The 19,136-nt window shown below is 43.1% G+C and overlaps 1 protein-coding gene across 5 annotated transcripts in view; it reads right to left on the bottom strand.

Moving 5' to 3' along the window:
- LOC115083576 (oocyte zinc finger protein XlCOF6-like) overlaps positions 1-19,136 on the bottom strand; it is a 94,129-nt gene that overhangs the window by 31,281 nt on the left and 43,712 nt on the right. For 2 of the 5 annotated variants that reach the window (XM_029587481.1, XM_029587482.1), the window contains exon 3: positions 16,303-18,779. The exons of 2 other annotated variants lie outside the window; for them this stretch is intronic. In XM_029587481.1, the coding sequence (XP_029443341.1) occupies positions 16,333-18,779 (2,447 nt within the window). In that variant the 3' untranslated portion in view covers positions 16,303-16,332. Of the gene's footprint in view, positions 1-16,302; positions 18,780-19,136 lie in introns of those variants that run through there. One more of the 5 variants, XM_029587484.1, reaches the window with a different exon arrangement.

Here is a 19,136-nt window from a genome sequence, read left to right as displayed (position 1 = left end):
AGAATAAGGAGCCCAAAGAATGGATTCAGTGAGAGGCTGGGGGGATGGGATCAGTCCCAGGCTGCATCCCCTGCCCCCCTCCTACCTGCTGAGCAGAAAGCCCTGCAGCCATTCTCCTGCCCCTTCTCCAGAGCAGGATTTCCAGCCCTGGCTCCCTCCCTGCACGGTCCCTGGGGTGGGGGATGGGATCAGTCCCAGGCTGCATCCCCTGCCCCCCCTCCTACCTGCTGAGCAGAAAGCCCTGCAGCCATTCTCCTGCCCCTTCTCCAGAGCAGGATTTCCAGCCCCGGCTCCCTCCCTGCACGGTTCCTCAAGGTTTTCAGCTTCCGGTCTCAGCACCACGTTCGGTACAGGGAGCCCCGCCCCCTTCCAGCAGGAAGTGACATCAACCAGGAAGAGGAAGTGGGAACTGCAGCCGCTGCACAAGGAGCTGTTAGAAACCGAAACTTGACGGTAGAAAAAGACCCTGTGGCCCATCTGGTTGGGGTGGACGCTGGGAAATGTAGTCCTGCGCTGTCTTTCCTCGGTCTGAGTTTTATGGGAATTGTGGGAAATGTAGTCCCAGGGCGTGGTTTGTTGCAATTGGCTGATTAATAAAGCCAAGTCCAGTTCCGTTCATAAAAACCAAAATGGGTAACTGCAGCCTCAGAGAGACTGGGGAGCAGGGGGAGGGGAAACAGGGAAAAGAAAGAAGGAGGGGACAGCAGGGAGGTGGGAGAAGGAAAGAGGGAAAAGGGAGGGATTCTGGGGACAGAGCAGGATGAGGAGGCGCAGGAGGGGGAGAGACTGGGAAGGATCAGGGAGAGGGTAAGGAAGAGAGAGGATGTGAGAGAGAGAGAGCCCCCTCTGACTGCTGCCCTCTGTCTCCCCCGCCCAGCACTGACAGCAGGAGCTGAGGCTGCACACAAGGCTGCAGGATTCAGGATCAGCTGGGACTGCACTCTCAGGAATATTGGGACTGGCAGACTGGGAGCTCAGATTCATACATTATACCTGGAAGGAGAGCATCAGCTGATGAGGAAGGAAGCAATCCTGGAGCTAGGGCCTGCCCTCAGGATGATGTGGTATCCTCTAGCACTGAGAATAGTTCTCCAGGAGCAGGGACCCAGGAGGGAAGACTGGGAGCTCAGATTCATACATTATACCTGGAAGGAGAGCATCAGCTGATGAGGAAGGAAGCAATCCTGGAGCTAGGACCTGCCCTCAGGATGATGTAGTATCCTCTAGCACTGAGAATAGTTCTCCAGGAGCACGGGCCCAGGAGGGAAGACTGGGAGCTCAGATTCATACATTATACCTGGAAGGAGAGCATCAGCTGATGAGGAAAGACTGGGAGCTCAGATTCATACATTATACCTGGAAGGAGAGCATCAGCTGATGAGGAAGGAAGCAATCCTGTGGCTAGGACCTGCCCTCAGGATGATGTGGTATCCTCTAGCACTGAGAATAGTTCTCCAGGAGCACGGGCCCAGGAGGGAAGACTGGGAGCTCAGATTCATACATTATACCTGGAAGGAGAGCATCAGCTTGATGAGGAAAGACTGGGAGCTCAGATTCATACATTATACCTGGATGGAGAGCATCAGCTTGATGAGGAAGGAGGCAATCCTGTAGCTAGGACCTGCCCTCAGGATGATGTGGTATCCTCTAGCACTGAGAATAGTTCTCCAGGAGCAGGGACCCAGGAGGGAAGACTGGGAGCTCAGATTCATACATTATACCTGGAAGGAGAGCATCAGCTGATGAGGAAGGAAGCAATCCTGGAGCTAGGGCCTGCCCTCAGGATGATGTGGTATCCTCTAGCACTGAGAATAGTTCTCCAGGAGCACAGGCCCAGGAGGGAAGACTGGGAGCTCAGATTTATACTTTATACAATGAGCAGGAGAAACTCTCTGTAATCTCATTACATAAAGAGAAAACAGCAGCTATAGCAGCAAAATATATGCTATCCTGCCACCAGACCACAAACGAAACCTGACTAGGGATGATATGCAACATAAGAACATAAAAATTGCCATACTGGGTCAGTCTGAGGGTGCATCAAGCCCAGTATCCTGCTTCCATTAGTGGTCAATCCAGGTCACAACTACCTGGCAAGATCACAACTAGTAAATAGTTCCCATGCTGCTATCTCACATTCGGGCCGATACGGAAAGAAGCGCGGGAGAGCAGGCGAGCGCCCGCTCTCCAGATGCGCGCACAGGCCAGTGTCCTGGGCGCACGATTCAGTATCAGCCCTCATGCAAAATTGAGTGTCCGTCTTCCAACCCGTGGCTTCGCTGCACATTTTGCTTTCTGTATCGCGCGGGAATGACTAATAGGCCCATCAACATGTATTTGCATGTTGTGGGTCCTATTAGTTTCGGGGGTGTTGGCCACATGTTTGACGCGCTATTACCCCTTACTGTACAAGGGGTAAAAATAGCGCGTCGAAAACGAACAGCCAAATGCGGGCTTACAGTGGGCTCCACCGGAGCGCACTTTACTGTATCGGCCCGATTGAGAAGCAGTGGTTATTCTCTAAGTATTCTTCGTTAATAATAATTTCTGGACTTCTTCTCCAGGAGCTTGTCTAAACCTTTTTTACTCCTAGCTATGCTAATTTTCTTAACCACATTCTCTGGCAATGAATTCCACAGCTCAATTGTGCATTAAGTGAAAAAGAATTTTCTCCTATTTGTTTTGAATGTGCTACTTACTAACTGCCCTTGGTCGGGACCTTTCCTGTTGCTTCGGTTCTAAATGATGGGCCCTTTCAAAGATTGTTTTTCCTCTCAGCACTTGTAGGCCCAGTTCCTCCAAGAGCCAGTCCTGAAAATACTCACATTAACCGAATTTTCATCCTCAACGATCCCCACAAATCTGATGTTAGACCTGCGGGCTCTGTTTTCCAAGTTGTCGATCTTGAGCATTTTCTCCTGCATTTCTCTCTCTAATGACTGCAGACACCTGTAGCATATCACAATCCACTCGTATTTGTGTCTGTCTGATCCGCAAAATTAGTAGATCTATAAAAGTGTGCATGAATAAGAATCAAAATAAAAATAAAACTCAATATCAAAATAATTTCAATATAAACCCAATATAAATTGTCATAAAAACTGTGTATTCAAGACAATGATTACAATGTTTGCTGAATTAATAATTCAAAAAACAATATGGGGCAGACTTTATAAAACCACACGCGCATACTTTTGCCCGATGCAGGCGTAACTTGCGCGCGCCGGCTCGCCATCCCCAGGCACAGGCTGCAGTGCCGGGAGACTCGGGATGGCCCCCCCCGGCCCGCCCCCAAACCATCGCCACACCCCGGACCCACCCCGAACCACCCCCTGACCACGGGCATGCCCCCCGGATACACCCCCAGACTGCTGACACACCCCCTCCCACCCCTTTTACGAAGCCCCGGGACTTACGTATGTCCCGGGGCTTTGCGCGCACCGGTGGCCTATGCAAAATACCCCTGTAAGTTTTCCTTTATATATAATTATATATGTGCTCTCCATATTAGTGAAATGAATGAATTCCACAGCTCAATTGTGCATTAAGTGAAAAAGAATTTTCTACTATTTGTTTTGAATGTCTGATGTTGATAATCAAAAAAGCAACTTAAAATCAAAAATCAAAATTGTTCCATCTTCTATTGCTCATCCTTATGAGCTTGCATTATTTGAATCCGATGCATTACAGCTGTGTGTATTATACTGTCCTCCTGGCTTATTAGATCACAACATTTCTCCGCTCATTGAATGTTTAACTTTAACCTTGAATCCCGATAAACCGTCTTTAATTTGGGGGGATTTTAACGTACATGTTGTTAATGTTATTTTAGACTCCACTTGTTCTATTTTATGTGATTCTTTCGCAGCCCTGGGCTATAATCTAGCTTCACGGGCTCCTACTCATAAAGCTGGTCATGCGTTAGATTTGATTTTTGTTAATGCTAAGTTTTGCCCAAATATTTCACTTAATATAACACCAGTTCCTTGGTCTGATCATTTTCTAATTTACTCTGAAGCTACATTTAATTTACCACTCATTTTCAAAAATGTAAAACCATCTCACATTACCTTCCACCTTAAACCTAAAATTGAAGATCTATCAACAGAATTTCAAAAAATTAAACGTAGTTCTAACCCCAACAATTCAACTGATTTATCCTCTACCTGGCTAACAAATTGTTCCAATATTGCAAACAAATTGTGCCCCAAGATAATTAAACCTAAACAAAATTTAAATCCCTGGTTTAATAAAGAAGTTAAAGAACAAAAACAAAGCCTAAAAAAAATTATAAATAACATGGAGAAAAAATAAAACAGTCCAAACATTAGCAGTATATAGGCTAGCTTTACATCAGTATAAAAACTCATTGATAACGCTAAAAAAGAATTAAAAAAAAAAAAAGCTAGAATTGTCTCTGCATAACCCTAGAGAACTCTTTAGGATTGACAACAACTTAACAAAATCTCCAACTGATGTTGAAGGATTACCTGAGAATAAATGTAATGAGGTTGCTTTATTTTTTAAAGAGAAAATTGATTTATTAATTTCAAACAATAATGTTAGTTCTATCCAAGAAGTCTCAATGCCAATAAAATCTGATATTAATTGGGCATTATTTGATTCTGTCTCATCTCTTGAAATTGAATGTTACGTCAAAAAATTAAATCCTGCCAAACATCCTTTAGATCCTATTCAAGTGTGCTTTCTTAAACCTTTGGCTGATATTATAGCCCCACTCATTACTGATATTGTCAATGCATCATTAGATGAAAGGTTCCGTCCCTGATATATTAAAAAATGCTATAATTAAACCTATATTAAAAAAAAAACCTATGTTAGATAATACACAATTAAGCAATTATAGGCCTATCTCTAATCTATCGTTTCTAGCAAAAATCCTAGAAAAAGTAACTCATAAACAGCTCGATACCTATTTAGAATCAAATAATATTCTATTTCCCAATCAATGCGGATTTAGAAAAAAATGTAACACTGAAACGTTGCTCATTGCTCTTATGGACACTGTTTTAAGAGATTTCGATACTGGGTAGAGTTATTTTTTAGTTTTATTAGATTTATCATCGGCAGATGATACTGTGGATCATTCTATTTTATTGAAAGGGTTAACAGGAAAAAGTTACTTTAGCCACTACTGTTCCCCAAGGATCTACCTTGTCTGCCTCACTTTTTAATATATATGTTTTACCTATTTGTCATTTTTTAAGCAGATTAGGTTTGAAATTTTATATGTACGCGGATGACATTCAATTTTTAGTTCCTATAGAAACTTCAATAGAAGATACGCTAGAGCTTATCAAAATTTATATTTTGTCACTAAAAAAATTACTTCAACACCTACGTCTAATCTTTTTTTTTTTTTTTTTTTTTGTAAAATATTTTTATTGAGAAATTTTTTAACAAACCCTAGGGGGGTCAAACAATCATACAATAGGATAAAGCCCAGGGAGCCCACATTTGCAAGCAAGGTTACAGAGTGAAAAACAGGCAGAGAAACAACTCAATAGTCTCTCCTATACACTAAAAAGCTAAAAGCAATAAGCAATAAACCTTAACACTATAACACCATAACTCCCTAAAACTCCGTCCCAAATGAGCCCTTCAATCCCTCTCCCCCTATCCCCTTCCCACCCCATCCCATGAGTGGAAGCACATGGCTCTTAAGACATCCTTAGTCATCAAAAAACTGAGAAGGTATGAATAAAGAAAGCCGAAACTGTGAGAGCTTAAGCCAGAGTCTGGCCTTGGCAATTAAGATAGACCTCCAGACCCCGCACTTGGCATAAGGTATCATAACCCTTCAATTGGTGGTGGGAGTGAGGTATGTACGCATTGGGAGCCAAATTAGTTCGATCTCCTTCTGTCGTTTGTCAGGGTGACGTTGGCTACATCGATATTCCAAATTATATAATTTGACAAGGTTACGAAACCAATGTTCATGCAGTGGGACTTGCTCAGTCACCCAGTGCAAGAGAATTAGTCGTTTCCCCACCAGACTGGCTTTCCATAGAAACTGTAAGTGAGCGTCCGAAAGCTCCTTGGCTAATGTAGGAGGGACACCGAATAGCCACAACATGGGACCTGTGGGGAGTGTCTCGTTCAGCAAAGAGCTGCACGTCGCCTGGATGTCCGTCCAAAAAGACTGGACCGCCGGGCATTCCCAAAAATAATGCTCTAACGATCCCTTGGCTAGAGCACATCGGGAGCAATCTGGAGATTCAGCAATACCCATTGCATGTGCCCTGTCCTTGCCAATGTAGACTCGTCTTAAGAATTTATAACAGGTTTCTCTATAAATCACACAGTCTGAATACTGGGGGAGATGAATAAAGCACTGTACAAATTCTTGTCTAGTAAGGGAGAACGGCGCCCATTGCGTCCATTTCTGATACACTCCTGTGAATGTATCCAAAGAAAAATGCTGAGGTAAAGCCTGACTATACTGTACTATCTTAGGTTTTCTCACCGCAGAAGGAAAAACTAAATCGTACAAGGCCCAAAATGTAGCTGAAGGCCCTACCTCCCTTTTGAATTTCGTCAAGAAACTGCACAACTGTGTGTATGCGTAAGCATCTTGGGGTGGGAGCTGAAAAGCTGCTTGTAGGACAGGAAACTGTTGTACTTGGCCCGTATCTCTATTATAACACTGATGAACCCATACTAGTCCCTTGCTCTTCCACCTGTGAAACGTCGAGAGAACTGCAGCAGGAGGAAAAATCTGGTTATCACAGATCATCAAACAGGGAGTCAGTATATTAGTGAGGCCCACTTTGCCACAAAGAAAGGCCCAAGCTTTGCGACATGCCCATAAGAAGGGTTGGGGCCGGACCTCCAGATGCAACTTGTCCCTTGGCAGTTGTAAAAGGGGGTTTAAGGAAGGGAGGTCCCACCACTTTGTTAAAGCGGTTAGCAGCGTGTAAAAAGAAGTCTCCCCCATGATGTCCCGGATGTGCCTTAACAGGCAGGCTAAATTATAGAGCTGAAAATTAGGGCAGTTAAGGCCTCCCTTGTCCCCAGGTTGCATCAAAATGTTAAGTGCGATACGGGCTTTCTTTCCCTGCCAAATAAATGTCCGCAGCGTTCTATGAACTTGAGTCATATCTTTAGCCTTTAACCACAGCGGGGCCATTTGCATCACATACAACCACTTGGGTAAAACCATCATTTTTATCAATTGTATCCTGCCAGTCATGGATAAGGGTAATCCCCGCCATTTAGTCAGAAGCTGGGTAGTGGCCAGCAACAACGGCTCTACATTTACCTTATAAAAGTCTGGTAAAACTACCGGTATTTTAATGCCTAAATAGGTCATAATCTTATCCACCCATTTTAGCGGAAATGGACCTCTCCAAGTCGGGCGTACTCTCCCACCTATATCTAAGGCCTCCGATTTGTCACGGTTAATTTTTAACCCTGCGAAGCTCCCATATTCAGTTTGGATCTGTAACAGAGGACCTAAAGAGGTACTGGGGTTTGTGAGGAAGATTACTACATCATCTGCGAATGCAGCAACCTTGAACATGTGGTCCCCTTACCAAAACCTGTAATCTCTGACATGGAAGCTATTTTTCTCAGCAATGGGTCAATAGCTAAAATATACAGTAAGGGAGAAAGGGGGCATCCCTGCCGCACCCCCCAACAGATGTGAACTGCCCCTGATTTGGTTCCGTTTGCTACAATGTAAGATAGAGGTTGCGAATATAGCAAAGTTAAATAGGTCAGAAAATTGCCCCGGATCCCATAACGTTGGAGTACAGAGAACATACAGGGCCAAGCCACCCTGTCAAAGGCCTTCTCCGAGTCAAACCCTATAGCTAAGGCCGGCTGTTTCATCGAGAGGGTCGAAGACATAGCCGATATTAAATGGATAATATGGCCACAAGCCGGCCTGTTTTTAACAAATCCCACTTGTGAGTCTGAAATAAGCTGGGGTAATAAATGCCCCATCCTGTCTGCCAAAGTTTTCGCCAAGAGTTTTAAGTCACAGTTGAGTAAAGAGATGGGTCTGTATGATCCCGGTAGTAGCGGATCCTTACCCGGTTTTGGCAGGACAGTGATGTGGGCTGTATTAAAATGGCAGGGTAATTTGTTCATCGATATTGCCGAATTATAAAACTTAGAGGTTCAGAGAGATGAAAACGAAGCATCCGGTAAAAATCAAAAGAGAACCCATCCGGGCCCGGAGCCTTCGCGGGTTTACTCATGGCTATAGCATTAAGAATTTCCAAAGACAGCAGTGGCCGGTTAAGGAAGTCTAAATGTGCGTGGGATAGAGATGGAAGCTGTAAGCCCTGGAAAAACCGCTCCTCCGCTAGCCCATCCCCAGGCACCTCCGCTTTGTATAGGTCTTCGTAAAATTGTCGGAAGACCTCACAGATTTCTTTTCTGGAGGAGACCTTACGTCCATTAGTGGCCTTCATGGCCAGAATAAACGTTTTCCCCCTGTGTGCACGGACTAAATTCGCCAAATGTTTCCCCGCTTTATTCCCAAAACGGAAAAAGTCTCTTTCACCCGCCTGGAATACTCTCTGTGCCCGTTGATGAAGCAAGGTATTGAGCTCGCTCAGTACACTAAAGTATGTCTTCCTAAGCTCTGGAGTCTGGCCTTGTGACATTTCTTGTTTAATAGCTGCCAGTTGGTCCTCTAGTCTTAATACATTAGCATTTAACTTTTTCTGCCGTGACGCCACATAGGAAATGACTTCCACCCGAAGGACAGCCTTAGCCGTCTCCCAGTATAGTTGCGGTTCCCCTTCATGTTGTTTATTAAATTTAGCAAAGTCTTTCCACTTCTGAAACAAGAAGGTCTTAAACGATTTATCGTCCCTGAGGAAACTGGGGAACCGCCAAAATTTCTCCCCTGGGTCTCGAGCTTGAAATTGTAAATCTACCCATATCAAAGCATGGTCCGATATGGCTTGTGGGCCTATAACAGCATGCCAGAGGCTATGGAAACCACTAGTGGGGACATTGACACGTGCGCCCTTGAGACATGTGTGTAGTCTCTCTCAGTCGGATGGAGAGTACGCCAAGAATCTATGAGAGAGAACTTCGAGCATAGAAAAGGGACGCCTTTACAGGATTGACTCGGAGAAGGTTGACCCTCTGGGGACTTATCAAGTGTAGGGTCCGCAGTAACATTAAAATCACCAGCAACTAAAACATAACCCTTAGCATGTTTCACTAATTGGGATAGCACATATGTGAAGAAATCATGCGAGTATGCATTGGGGGCGTATAAACAGCAAATCGTGACCATAGTCCCTTGTAATGTACCCGATATAAGTACCAGCCTACCCTCGGGGTCTATCACAGAGTTAATTAACTGGAAGGAGGCATCTTTATGTATTAGGATGGCAACCCCCCCCTTTTTCCCTTTAGCAGGAGAAAAGTGACATGAACCCACCCAATTACGTTGTAATTTACCACTTTCCTTTCCAGAAAGATTTGATTCCTGTATGCAGGCTATGGTGGGGTTGTGTTTTTTGAGTTGCTGCAAAATTTTATATCGTTTGACCGGGGATCCCAAACCATTAACATTCCATGATATGACTCTAATGCGGTCACCCATCTGCGCATAGTCTATAGTACCTTCGGGGCTCGCACTTGGGGGTAACAAAAAATCCCCCCCTCTCCCCCACGAGGGAAACTCTCAAAGCTACCAACTCTTGGGAACGCCCATACCACCCCAGATGTTTCCTAAACTCCGGTTTAACTGGTGGGTCAGCTCCAGCTACGCCAACACTTGCAGAAAAACAAACAGACCATTCATACCTGTGACCATGCTCATGCAGCCACCCTCCCCCCAACCCCTCCCTTCCCCTCCCTACCTCCCGTTCCCGTCCCCACCACCCCTCTCCCCCCCCCAACTCCCCGTTTACATAGATAACCCTCATAAATCTAATCACGATCAACAACCAAATGTTCCAACTGTTCAAAAGTTTCCCCTGAGGGAATCTGAGATCACGTATTGATGTGGCCAGGTGCCACAGTCCCGGACTAGTCAACTCGCCAAAACTACTATTGTAAGGGTCTCAGCGTCTCCAGAGAAAGGTGCGCTTGGGAAAGTATGTGGCTCACTGAAGCTCACGGCTCTGCCTCGTCGTACTAGTGTCACTTAATCCTCCCCGTCGCATATCTCAGGTCCCAGCCTTCCGGGATCCCGGAACAAAAGTCTGGTCTCCAAAGGGCTGAATAGTCGGTCGCTCAGTCTCCTGACCGCCAGGTATCAGAAACATATAAGTCCCCATCCCGATATATGTGCAGATTTCTCCGTCATAACTGAAGCTGGGCTCGGCGTATACCAACCCCAAGCGTGCACTAAAGTCGGCCTCACGCTCAGTCGAGTTCGAACATTAACAGAGGATAAAAACTGTCAAAACTCTAAAACTGTAACAGCAGAAGCCCATCCGAACTGCAGCATGAGTTCTTACTTATCCATCCTGGGATCTGACACCTTCGTTCGGGCAGTCCGTACTCTGTGGCCGCCTTCATCAATCCTCCTTCTCCCGCCGCTAGTGCAGGCCGGATGGAACAGACAAAAACCCAAAATGGCCACCTGGCTGGCAAGGTTCAATGCAACTGCGTAGCTATGAAATTCTGTGCTTCTGCAGGTGTCTCACACAGCACTGTTTGATTGCCATGCCAAATTTTCAAGCGGGCAGGGAATTGAAGTGAGAATTTCACCTGTTTATCGAATAGCTGCGAACAATAAGGTGAGAAGCTTCTCCTTTGTCCCGACACTTGAGCAGAATAGTCCTGAAAAATTCTGATTGCCTTAGATTCATAAGTCAAATCCGGATTTTTCTGGAACGCCTGGAGGATTACTTGCTTATGAGCAAAATTTAGAATTTTTGCTATCACGAGCCGCGGCCTGGGATCTCCCTCCTTCCTCTGGCCTAAACGATGGGCCCTTTCGATCTTGAAGTCGCCGGCTAGTTCTGGTATGTGTAGCGCCTCAGGGAGCCATGATTCTAGGAAGGAGCCCAGGTTCCTCTCGATTAAAGTCTCAGGCAGGCCCAAAATCCTTATGTTTGACCTCCTTGCCCTATTTTCGAGGTCATCGAGCTTAGAGGCTTGGCTGGTAACTTGTTTTTCCAGCGCATGCAGCTTCGATGTGAGAGCTAGATTATCATCCTCTAAGAGGCTGACTCTCCCTTCCACTCATTCAAACCTCGGATTGATGTCTGCTAGCGTCGAGTGCACTTCCGATATTTGTGCCGAGATCGCGGCTAACTTTAGATCTAAGACTTCCATCAGGATATTCTTGATCTGGTCTGTCACTGCCTGGGAGAAATCCCCATTGGGAAGCGGCCCCGGAGAAGCCGCCATCTTGGGTTCACCCGCTCTCGGCTTTTCTTTGTCCTTTTTCCCGGCTTTTAACGGCATCCCAGGGGAAGATCTTTGCATATAAGTAGTGATGGACATGTACCCCAGGTGTTGGAGGAGGGCAAAAGATGAAATGGCGAGATTTAAATCCGCGGCTCAAAAAACATGAGACTGGGGCACCCGGAGCTCCGACCTCCACGTCCTTCCTCGCTCACCACATCACGTGATCTCGCCTACGTCTAATCTTAAATATGAATAAAACAGAAATTCTGTTGCTTGAACGTAAATGCCATCTTAGTAGTATTCCCCCTTTGATTTTTAACGATAATATAAAAATAAATCCTTGTTTTAATACTCGCAATTTAAGTGTTACTATTGATACTGAGTTCTCTCTTAAGAAACACATTTCCATGAAGTTGAAAGACGGCTATTACAAATTGTTAATTTTGCGTAGGTTAAAATCTTTTTTGAAACTTATAGATTTTAGATCCGTTTTACAATCTCTTATTTTTGCAAATTTAGACTAATGTAACTCTTTGCTTCTTGGGCTACTGGCGTCCAGCATTCGCCCTCTTCAGGTTCTACACAATGCTGCGGCACTAATTTTGACAGGTCAGAGAAAATGTGATCACATCACCCCAATACTAATTAAATTACACTGGCTTCCAATTCAATACCAGATTCAATATAAAGTTGCTTCCCTAATTCACAATGTTATTTTTGAAGAACACACCGAATAGCTTAATACATCCTTACGCCTTCATATACTGCAGAGGGACTTGCGATCTGCTGATAAAGGTCTTCTATCAGTTCCCACTATTTGATCTGCTAGGCTCAGCAATGTAAGGGAGTATGTTCTATCTATCGCTAGAACTAAACTTTGGAATTCCTTACCAACATCATTGAGGATCACTGCAGAAAAAAAGCAATTTAAATCCGAATTAAAGACCTGTTTATTTAAATGTGCTTATACTGAGTACGAAACTACAGATCAGAACACTAAGAAGAGCATGTAATGCTATGAATGAGCGACAATTGTTGAGTATGCACACTCTTCTTACGTTGATGGGCTACTATTATTATTATTTTTTTTTTTTTTTAATTTGTAATTTGTATTGTTTTATTATATGTTCTTTTAGTGTTTTTATTACTATGTTTATTTTAATTTGATTCCTGTTTTATGAATTTTCTATTGGTTCTTAGATTATTCTTAACAGCTAATTTATCTTTTACTTTGTGTAGTTTTTAGCTGTTACTATTTTATCAATTAATGCATTTCTAAATGTGTTGTAATTTTGTAAACCGATGTGAAGGTTCGTCTGATGCACCGGTATATAAATACCAATAAACTAAAGTAAACTAAACGAAATAATAAAAATTTGCACACAACGTTTTATTCATTTTTTATTATTTTTTCATTGATCTTTCATGCCTTATTTCCCACCAATCAACTAAATTATTGACATTTACATATACATATACATGGTATAGTCGTGGTGCAGTCGGCACTACGATTAATACTTTGGTTTGGCGCCATAATTCACTTTTAAATAATTCAGCGACATGACTTCAAGGTTTGCCGTGTTAAGTGGAGATTTTATTATGATTCGCGCTATAATGCACATCTCACTCTTTGCATCTTTTTTAAAAAAAAAGGAATAGCAGTTGAGTTATATGCAATGTGGTTTTCATTTTTTCATTTTTTCGATTTGCAACATTTCCTTGCGAGCCGCTTATAATTAGTTTGTTATAAGAAATCTATTACACACCTCGTTAGTAACTTTTGAATCGGCTTTGATTCTTTCATTTTAATACATGTTTGTATTTTTACACGTTGATTCACAATTACGTGACCAGTGCATCTTTTGAATCCAGGAGCTATTAGGTACAACGTATTCACAAGAATATGATTGACTGTACAAGCGACAAGGTCAGTCTACATATAAGCACAATCCAATTGTCTTGAATACAATATATGACAATTTATATTGGGTTTATATTGAAATTACTTTGAAATTGATTTTTATTTTTATTCTTATTCATGCACACTTTTATAGATCTAACACGTTTGCGGATCAGACAGACATATATACAATTGATAAACAAGCATACAGCTTGGTCCACCATCATGAGTCCATGAATGTATATTTAAAGTAAAAAAAAGCCTCTCAGTAGATTGTATTATTATACAAAACCAATATTGTTTTCCACAAGTTTAATACAATATGTTTTAATCAACCGTGGAAAAACATTTTTAAAGATTTTTTAAGATTGTTTCATCATTTTAGAATACTGTTAACTGAAATATTTTAAAATATTTTTTATAAAACAAATTTACACATTTTTTATTTTATATTTATTATCTTTTCAATTCTGTATTTATTGTTTTAAGATTCATTTATTATAACAATGTTTTATATGATTTGATTTTTAGCCCCTGAGGCAGCCGTTGTGAGAACGGCGAAACTCGGCCAGAGTAGGGCTATATTATTCTTTTATGCCTCCGCTTCAATAAAGGATTTGAAAAAGACCGCGGCATCTATTTTCCTTATATTTCCTAACGGCTTTCATAGATCGCCTACCTTTGTACTTCTTGGGACCAGAACTGGTTCTCTACAGCCTCTGTTCATTTTCTTTATTTGTAGCTCTGAGTTCATCAAGAGTGAGATTCAAGCAAAATAATCCCATAACAGGGGAGAAACAGAGCAGTGACAGGGAATGGAGGGGAGAGGGAAAGCGTGGGCACATGGAATGTAGGAGGGAGAGAAACACAGAGGAGGGAGCAGGGCCTGGAGGAGGATAAGAGACAGAGGGGACAGAAGAGGGAGAGAGAAGGGCAGAGAGGACAGATAAGGGAGAGAGATAAAACAGAGCAGAGGAGAGGGAAGAGACAGTGGTGGCACAAGGAACAGACAGAAGAGTGAAAGAGGAGGCAGATTCAAGGGCCGAGGGGTAAATATATGTAAATGCATGCAAATAAGGGGAGGCACCCAGTACACAAGTGTGTAATCCTGGTCTGTAGAAAAGTTGGCAACCTTTGTCTAACCCCTGTCCCCCCCCAAAAAAAATCTCAGCTGAGCCCTTCATCAGATGCTGACAGGATTTCTGACACATATTTGTATTATGTTTATATTTATAAAGCAATGTTTCATATTTAAAAGTACCCATTACTACAGGATTGTACTGAGATGATGGTGCTGGGTTTCAAAATGAATGATGAATGTAATTATCTCAGGGGAGGGTCTATGAGCCTGAAGTTATTTTGGGAGAAAGAGGTACAAGGCTGAAGGTTCACTTAGGGTATTTAATACTCTGGTACCAGCGCTGCCCATAGCACAAAGCCCTTAACCCCACACTGGCACCAGCCTGCAAGGGTCAGAAGGTAGAAGTAGCCTCATGCTGATCTTGCATGGTCCTGCGAGGGCTGGAAGAAGGTAGAGATGTGCGTGCATTGGTCAGCATGGCCAGAATGAGGAGGCAGCATGCGACTGCCCTCCCATCAGCCAACAAGGAGTAAAGCTGCAGCAGCATCAGATTAATGGGGCAGGAGAGATGGAGGAGACTGCTGGGTGAAAGTGGCCCTGGCTGAGTGTGATCTTACTCTCTCCAAGTCGCTGCTAATGCCCTCTTAGCACTCGCATTCTGTGAAAGGGAATTTCCTGCTGGAGTCCATGGGGAGTTCTATGCACAGGGAGCGTCTCGATGCATCAGACCCGTGGCACTCAGTATAATTCAAACAATTCCTGTATTGATCTGGCACATTTTCTTGGTCTTTGATTGCATCGTTTGTTAAATGTCATCACGAGTCACCCGTGTGCATTTTCTGGCGCGGTGAGATGCGAGCGTTCCTAATGAAGCATCTTCTGCATTTATTGCATGAGAATGGTCTCTCTCGAGGCAGGGGTCTCCATATGAGTTTGTTTGTGCAGACCTTGATCAGATTGAACCTCATTTGTATGCCAGGGTTTATTGGGGATGATCTCATGTCTCCCCTGTGTGGATTTTCACGTGTTTTCTGTGAGAATGTTTTATTACACTCATTATATGAAAATGGTCTCTCTTCTGTTTAAACTTTCCTGTCGAGATTAATATAAACTTAGCAAGGAAGGTTTTCCCCCACTCAGGACTCCAGTGTGGACTTTCTGGTGTAGTGAGAGGTTGGACTCCCTAATGTACATGTTCCACATTCAGTACATGAGAATGGTCTCTCTCCTGTGTGGATTTTCTGGTGTGTGATTAGTATATAGTTATTAATGAATATTTTCTCACACTCAGTATAAGACAGTGGCCTCTCTCCTGTGTGGATTTTCTGGTGTGAGATTAGTATATAGTTATTAATGAATATTTTCTCACACTCAGTACAAGACAATGGTCTCTCTCCTGTGTGGATTTTCTGGTGTGAGATTAGTATATAGTTATTAATGAAGGTTTTCTCACACACAGTACAAGACAATGGTCTCTCTCCTGTGTGGAGTTTCTGGTGCATGTTTTTATATCGGTACACCCACATACATGCACCAGGAATCACATGTACATGGATGGTCAGGCGCTGCTTTGAAAATCTACCCCCCAAGTGTATGTTTAGCATGGAAGGAAGCTTTACCCACTCTCAGGTCATGTAAATGGTTTGTAGTGGCACAAATGGAGTTTCTGGTGTTTTGAGAAATGTTGCTTCCTAATAAAGGACCTTCCATATTTAATCCATAAGAATGGCCTCATGTGTGTTTTCATGGTTTTTATGAGAGCACCATTCTGTGTGAAGCTTTTACTACATTCAGTACATGAGAATGTACTGATGCAACTCCAACATTACTCTCTGCATCAATGGCAGGGGGTCGCAGGAAATTGGAATCAAGCAGTTACCAACAAGGGCCCTGTACTTGGTGGTCGGTGAAACAGATAAGTATGGGAAAATAAGTGTGGGAGCTTGCTGGGCAGACTGGATGGGCCGTTTGGTATTTTTCTACCGTCATTTCTATGTTTCTATATCTTCTGTGAAAATGGTGGCTCCCCTGTGTGGATTCTCATGTGTTTTGTGAGGGTACACTTCTCAGTGAATCTTTTATTACATTCACTACAAGAGAATGGTTGCTCCCCTGTATGAATTCTCAAGTGTTTTGTGAGAGCACCCTTCTCAGTGAATCTTTTATTACATTCACTACATGAGAATGGTTGCTCCCCTGTATGAATTCTCATGTGTTTTGTGAGAGCACCCTTCTCAGTGAATCTTTTATTACATTCACTACATGAGAATGGTCTCTCACCGGTATGGATTCTCATATGACTTGTGAGGGCACTCTTCACAGTGAATCTTTTATTACATTCACTACATGAGAATAGTCCCTCACCTGTGTGGATTCTCATGTGTTTTCTGAGGGCAGCCTTCTGAGTGAATCTTTTAGTACATTCACTACATGAGAATGGTTGCTCCCCTGTATGAATTCTCATGTGTTTTGTGAGAGCACCTTTCTCAGTGAATCTTTCATTACATTCACTACAGGAGAATGGTCGCTCACCTCTGTGGATGCTCATGTGACGTACGAGGGCACTCTTCACAGTGAATCTTTTATTACATTCACTACATGAGAATAGTCCCTCACCTGTGTGGATTCTCATGTGATTTGTGAGGGCATACTTCCTAGTGAATGTTTTATCACATTCACTACAGAATAGTCGCTCACCTCTGTGGATGCTCATGTGACGTGTGAGGGCACCCTTCACAGTGCATCTTTTATTACATTCAGTACATGAGAATAGTCCCTCACCTCTGTGGATTCCCATGTGACTTTTGAGGGTATCCTTCCTAGTAAATCTTTTATTACATTCACTACATGAGAATGGTCGCTCCCCTGTGTGGATTCTCATGTGACTTGTGAGGGCACCCTTCCTACTGAATCTTTTATTACATTCACTGCATGAGAATGGTCGCTTCCCTGTGTGGATTCTCATGTGACTTGTGAGGGCACCCTTATCAGTGAATCTTTTATTACATTCACTACATAAGAATAGTTGCTCCCCTGTGTGGATTCTCATGTGGTGTGTGAGCATACACTTGTGTGTGAATTTTTTATTACATTCACTACATGAGATTGGTTGCTCCCCTGTGTGGATTGTCATGTGTCTTCTGAAAGCACCCTTCCTAGTGAATCTTTTATTACATTCACTGCACGAGAATGGACGCTCCCCTGTGTGGATTCTCATGTGACTTGTGAGGTCGCCCTTCCAAGTGAATCTTTTAATACATTCACTACATGAGAATGGTTGCTTCCTTGTGTGGATTGTCATGTGTCTTGTGAAAGCACCCTTCCTAGTGAATCTTTTATTACATTCACTGCACGAGAATGGTCGCTCCCCTGTGTGGATTCTCATGTGACTTGTGAGGTCGCCCTTCCAAGTGAATCTTTTATTACATTCACTACATGAGAATGGTTGCTCCCCTGTGTGGATTCTCATATGACGTGTGAGGGCACTCTGCACCGGGAAGCTTTTATTACATTCAGTACACATATATGGTCTTACACCTGGGTGGATTTTCTGGTGGTGGGAGAGGCATATTTTGCTAATGAAACGTTTTCTACATTCAGTACAGGAGAATGGGCTCTCTCCTGTGTGAATGCGCTGATGCAACATTAGCCTATCCTTACGATGGAAGCTTTTCCCACAATCAGTGCAGATAAATGATTTGTTTCCAGTGTGGATTTGGGAGTGTTGTGTGAGGTTTTTGTTCCTAACAAAACATTTTCTACCTTTAGTACAAGAGAATAGTCTCTCTCCCCTGTGAATTTTCTGGTACGAGATTACTATATTCCGGCTAATGAAGCTTTCCCCACCCTTACTATCTATAAATGGTCTCGCTCCAGTGTGGAATTTGTGATGTAATTTTAGCTTATACTTACTAATTAAACTTTTACTCCGTTCACTGCAGGGGAAGGGTGTCTCTGGGTTATGTATATTTAGGTGCACTTTTAGATTTTTCTTCTGACTGAAGCTTTTCCCACATTTACTGCATGGAAATAGTGTGTGGAGGGGGTGGGATTTCTGATGCAATATTAAATACGATTCCTTACCACAGTTTTTACCATAGGAATCACACAGAAAGGATTTCTTCCCTTTCCCCTCCCTCTGGCGAAGGTCAGAAGTCTTTTGATCACTGTTAATGGTCTGGAAGGGGCTCTCTGTGCTCACGTGTCTCTGGTGCTCAGGGATGACTTTGACCTTCATCTCACATGCAGTGACTCTATCCCGTGGGTCTCCTGCAGGGTCTCTCTGCTTCTTCTCCAACTCCTGCTGTCTATTCCTTGTGTTGCTCCTCTCAGTCCTCTGTGAAACATTTTCAAAGACATTTTCTGATTCTCGTGGGCTCAGTCCTTCTTCCATAGGATGTTCTTCTCGATTCTCCTCCTTTATGTGCTGTGTGCCTTCATCACTGGCTGGTGATAGAAGAAGACATTAATCATGCATTAGTGACCATGCAAATGGACCTGGGTTTCTGATCCTATAATCACTGTTCTGGCAGTGTCACACAGTGATAGAGCTGTGCATTTCTGACCAACCACTGGTGATCATGAAAAACTTTTAACAATGGTTTGCACCAAGAACCTTATGAGATGAGCTCCTAAATATGTATAACCTAGAGGAGAGAAAGAGGGAGATATGATAAAGACACTTACATATCTGAAAGGTAATAATGCTCAAGATGTAAACTTCTTTTGTAATGTAATGTTTATTAATGACCATGAACAAAAGAAGAGTATATACAAACACAGTAACCATGTGAACAACATTCG

Source organism: Rhinatrema bivittatum, chromosome 2 (genome assembly GCF_901001135.1).
Source record: "Rhinatrema bivittatum chromosome 2, aRhiBiv1.1, whole genome shotgun sequence".
NCBI classification, from domain to species: Eukaryota; Metazoa; Chordata; class Amphibia; order Gymnophiona; family Rhinatrematidae; genus Rhinatrema; species Rhinatrema bivittatum.
This window is presented reverse-complemented; position numbering and strand designations above follow the sequence as displayed.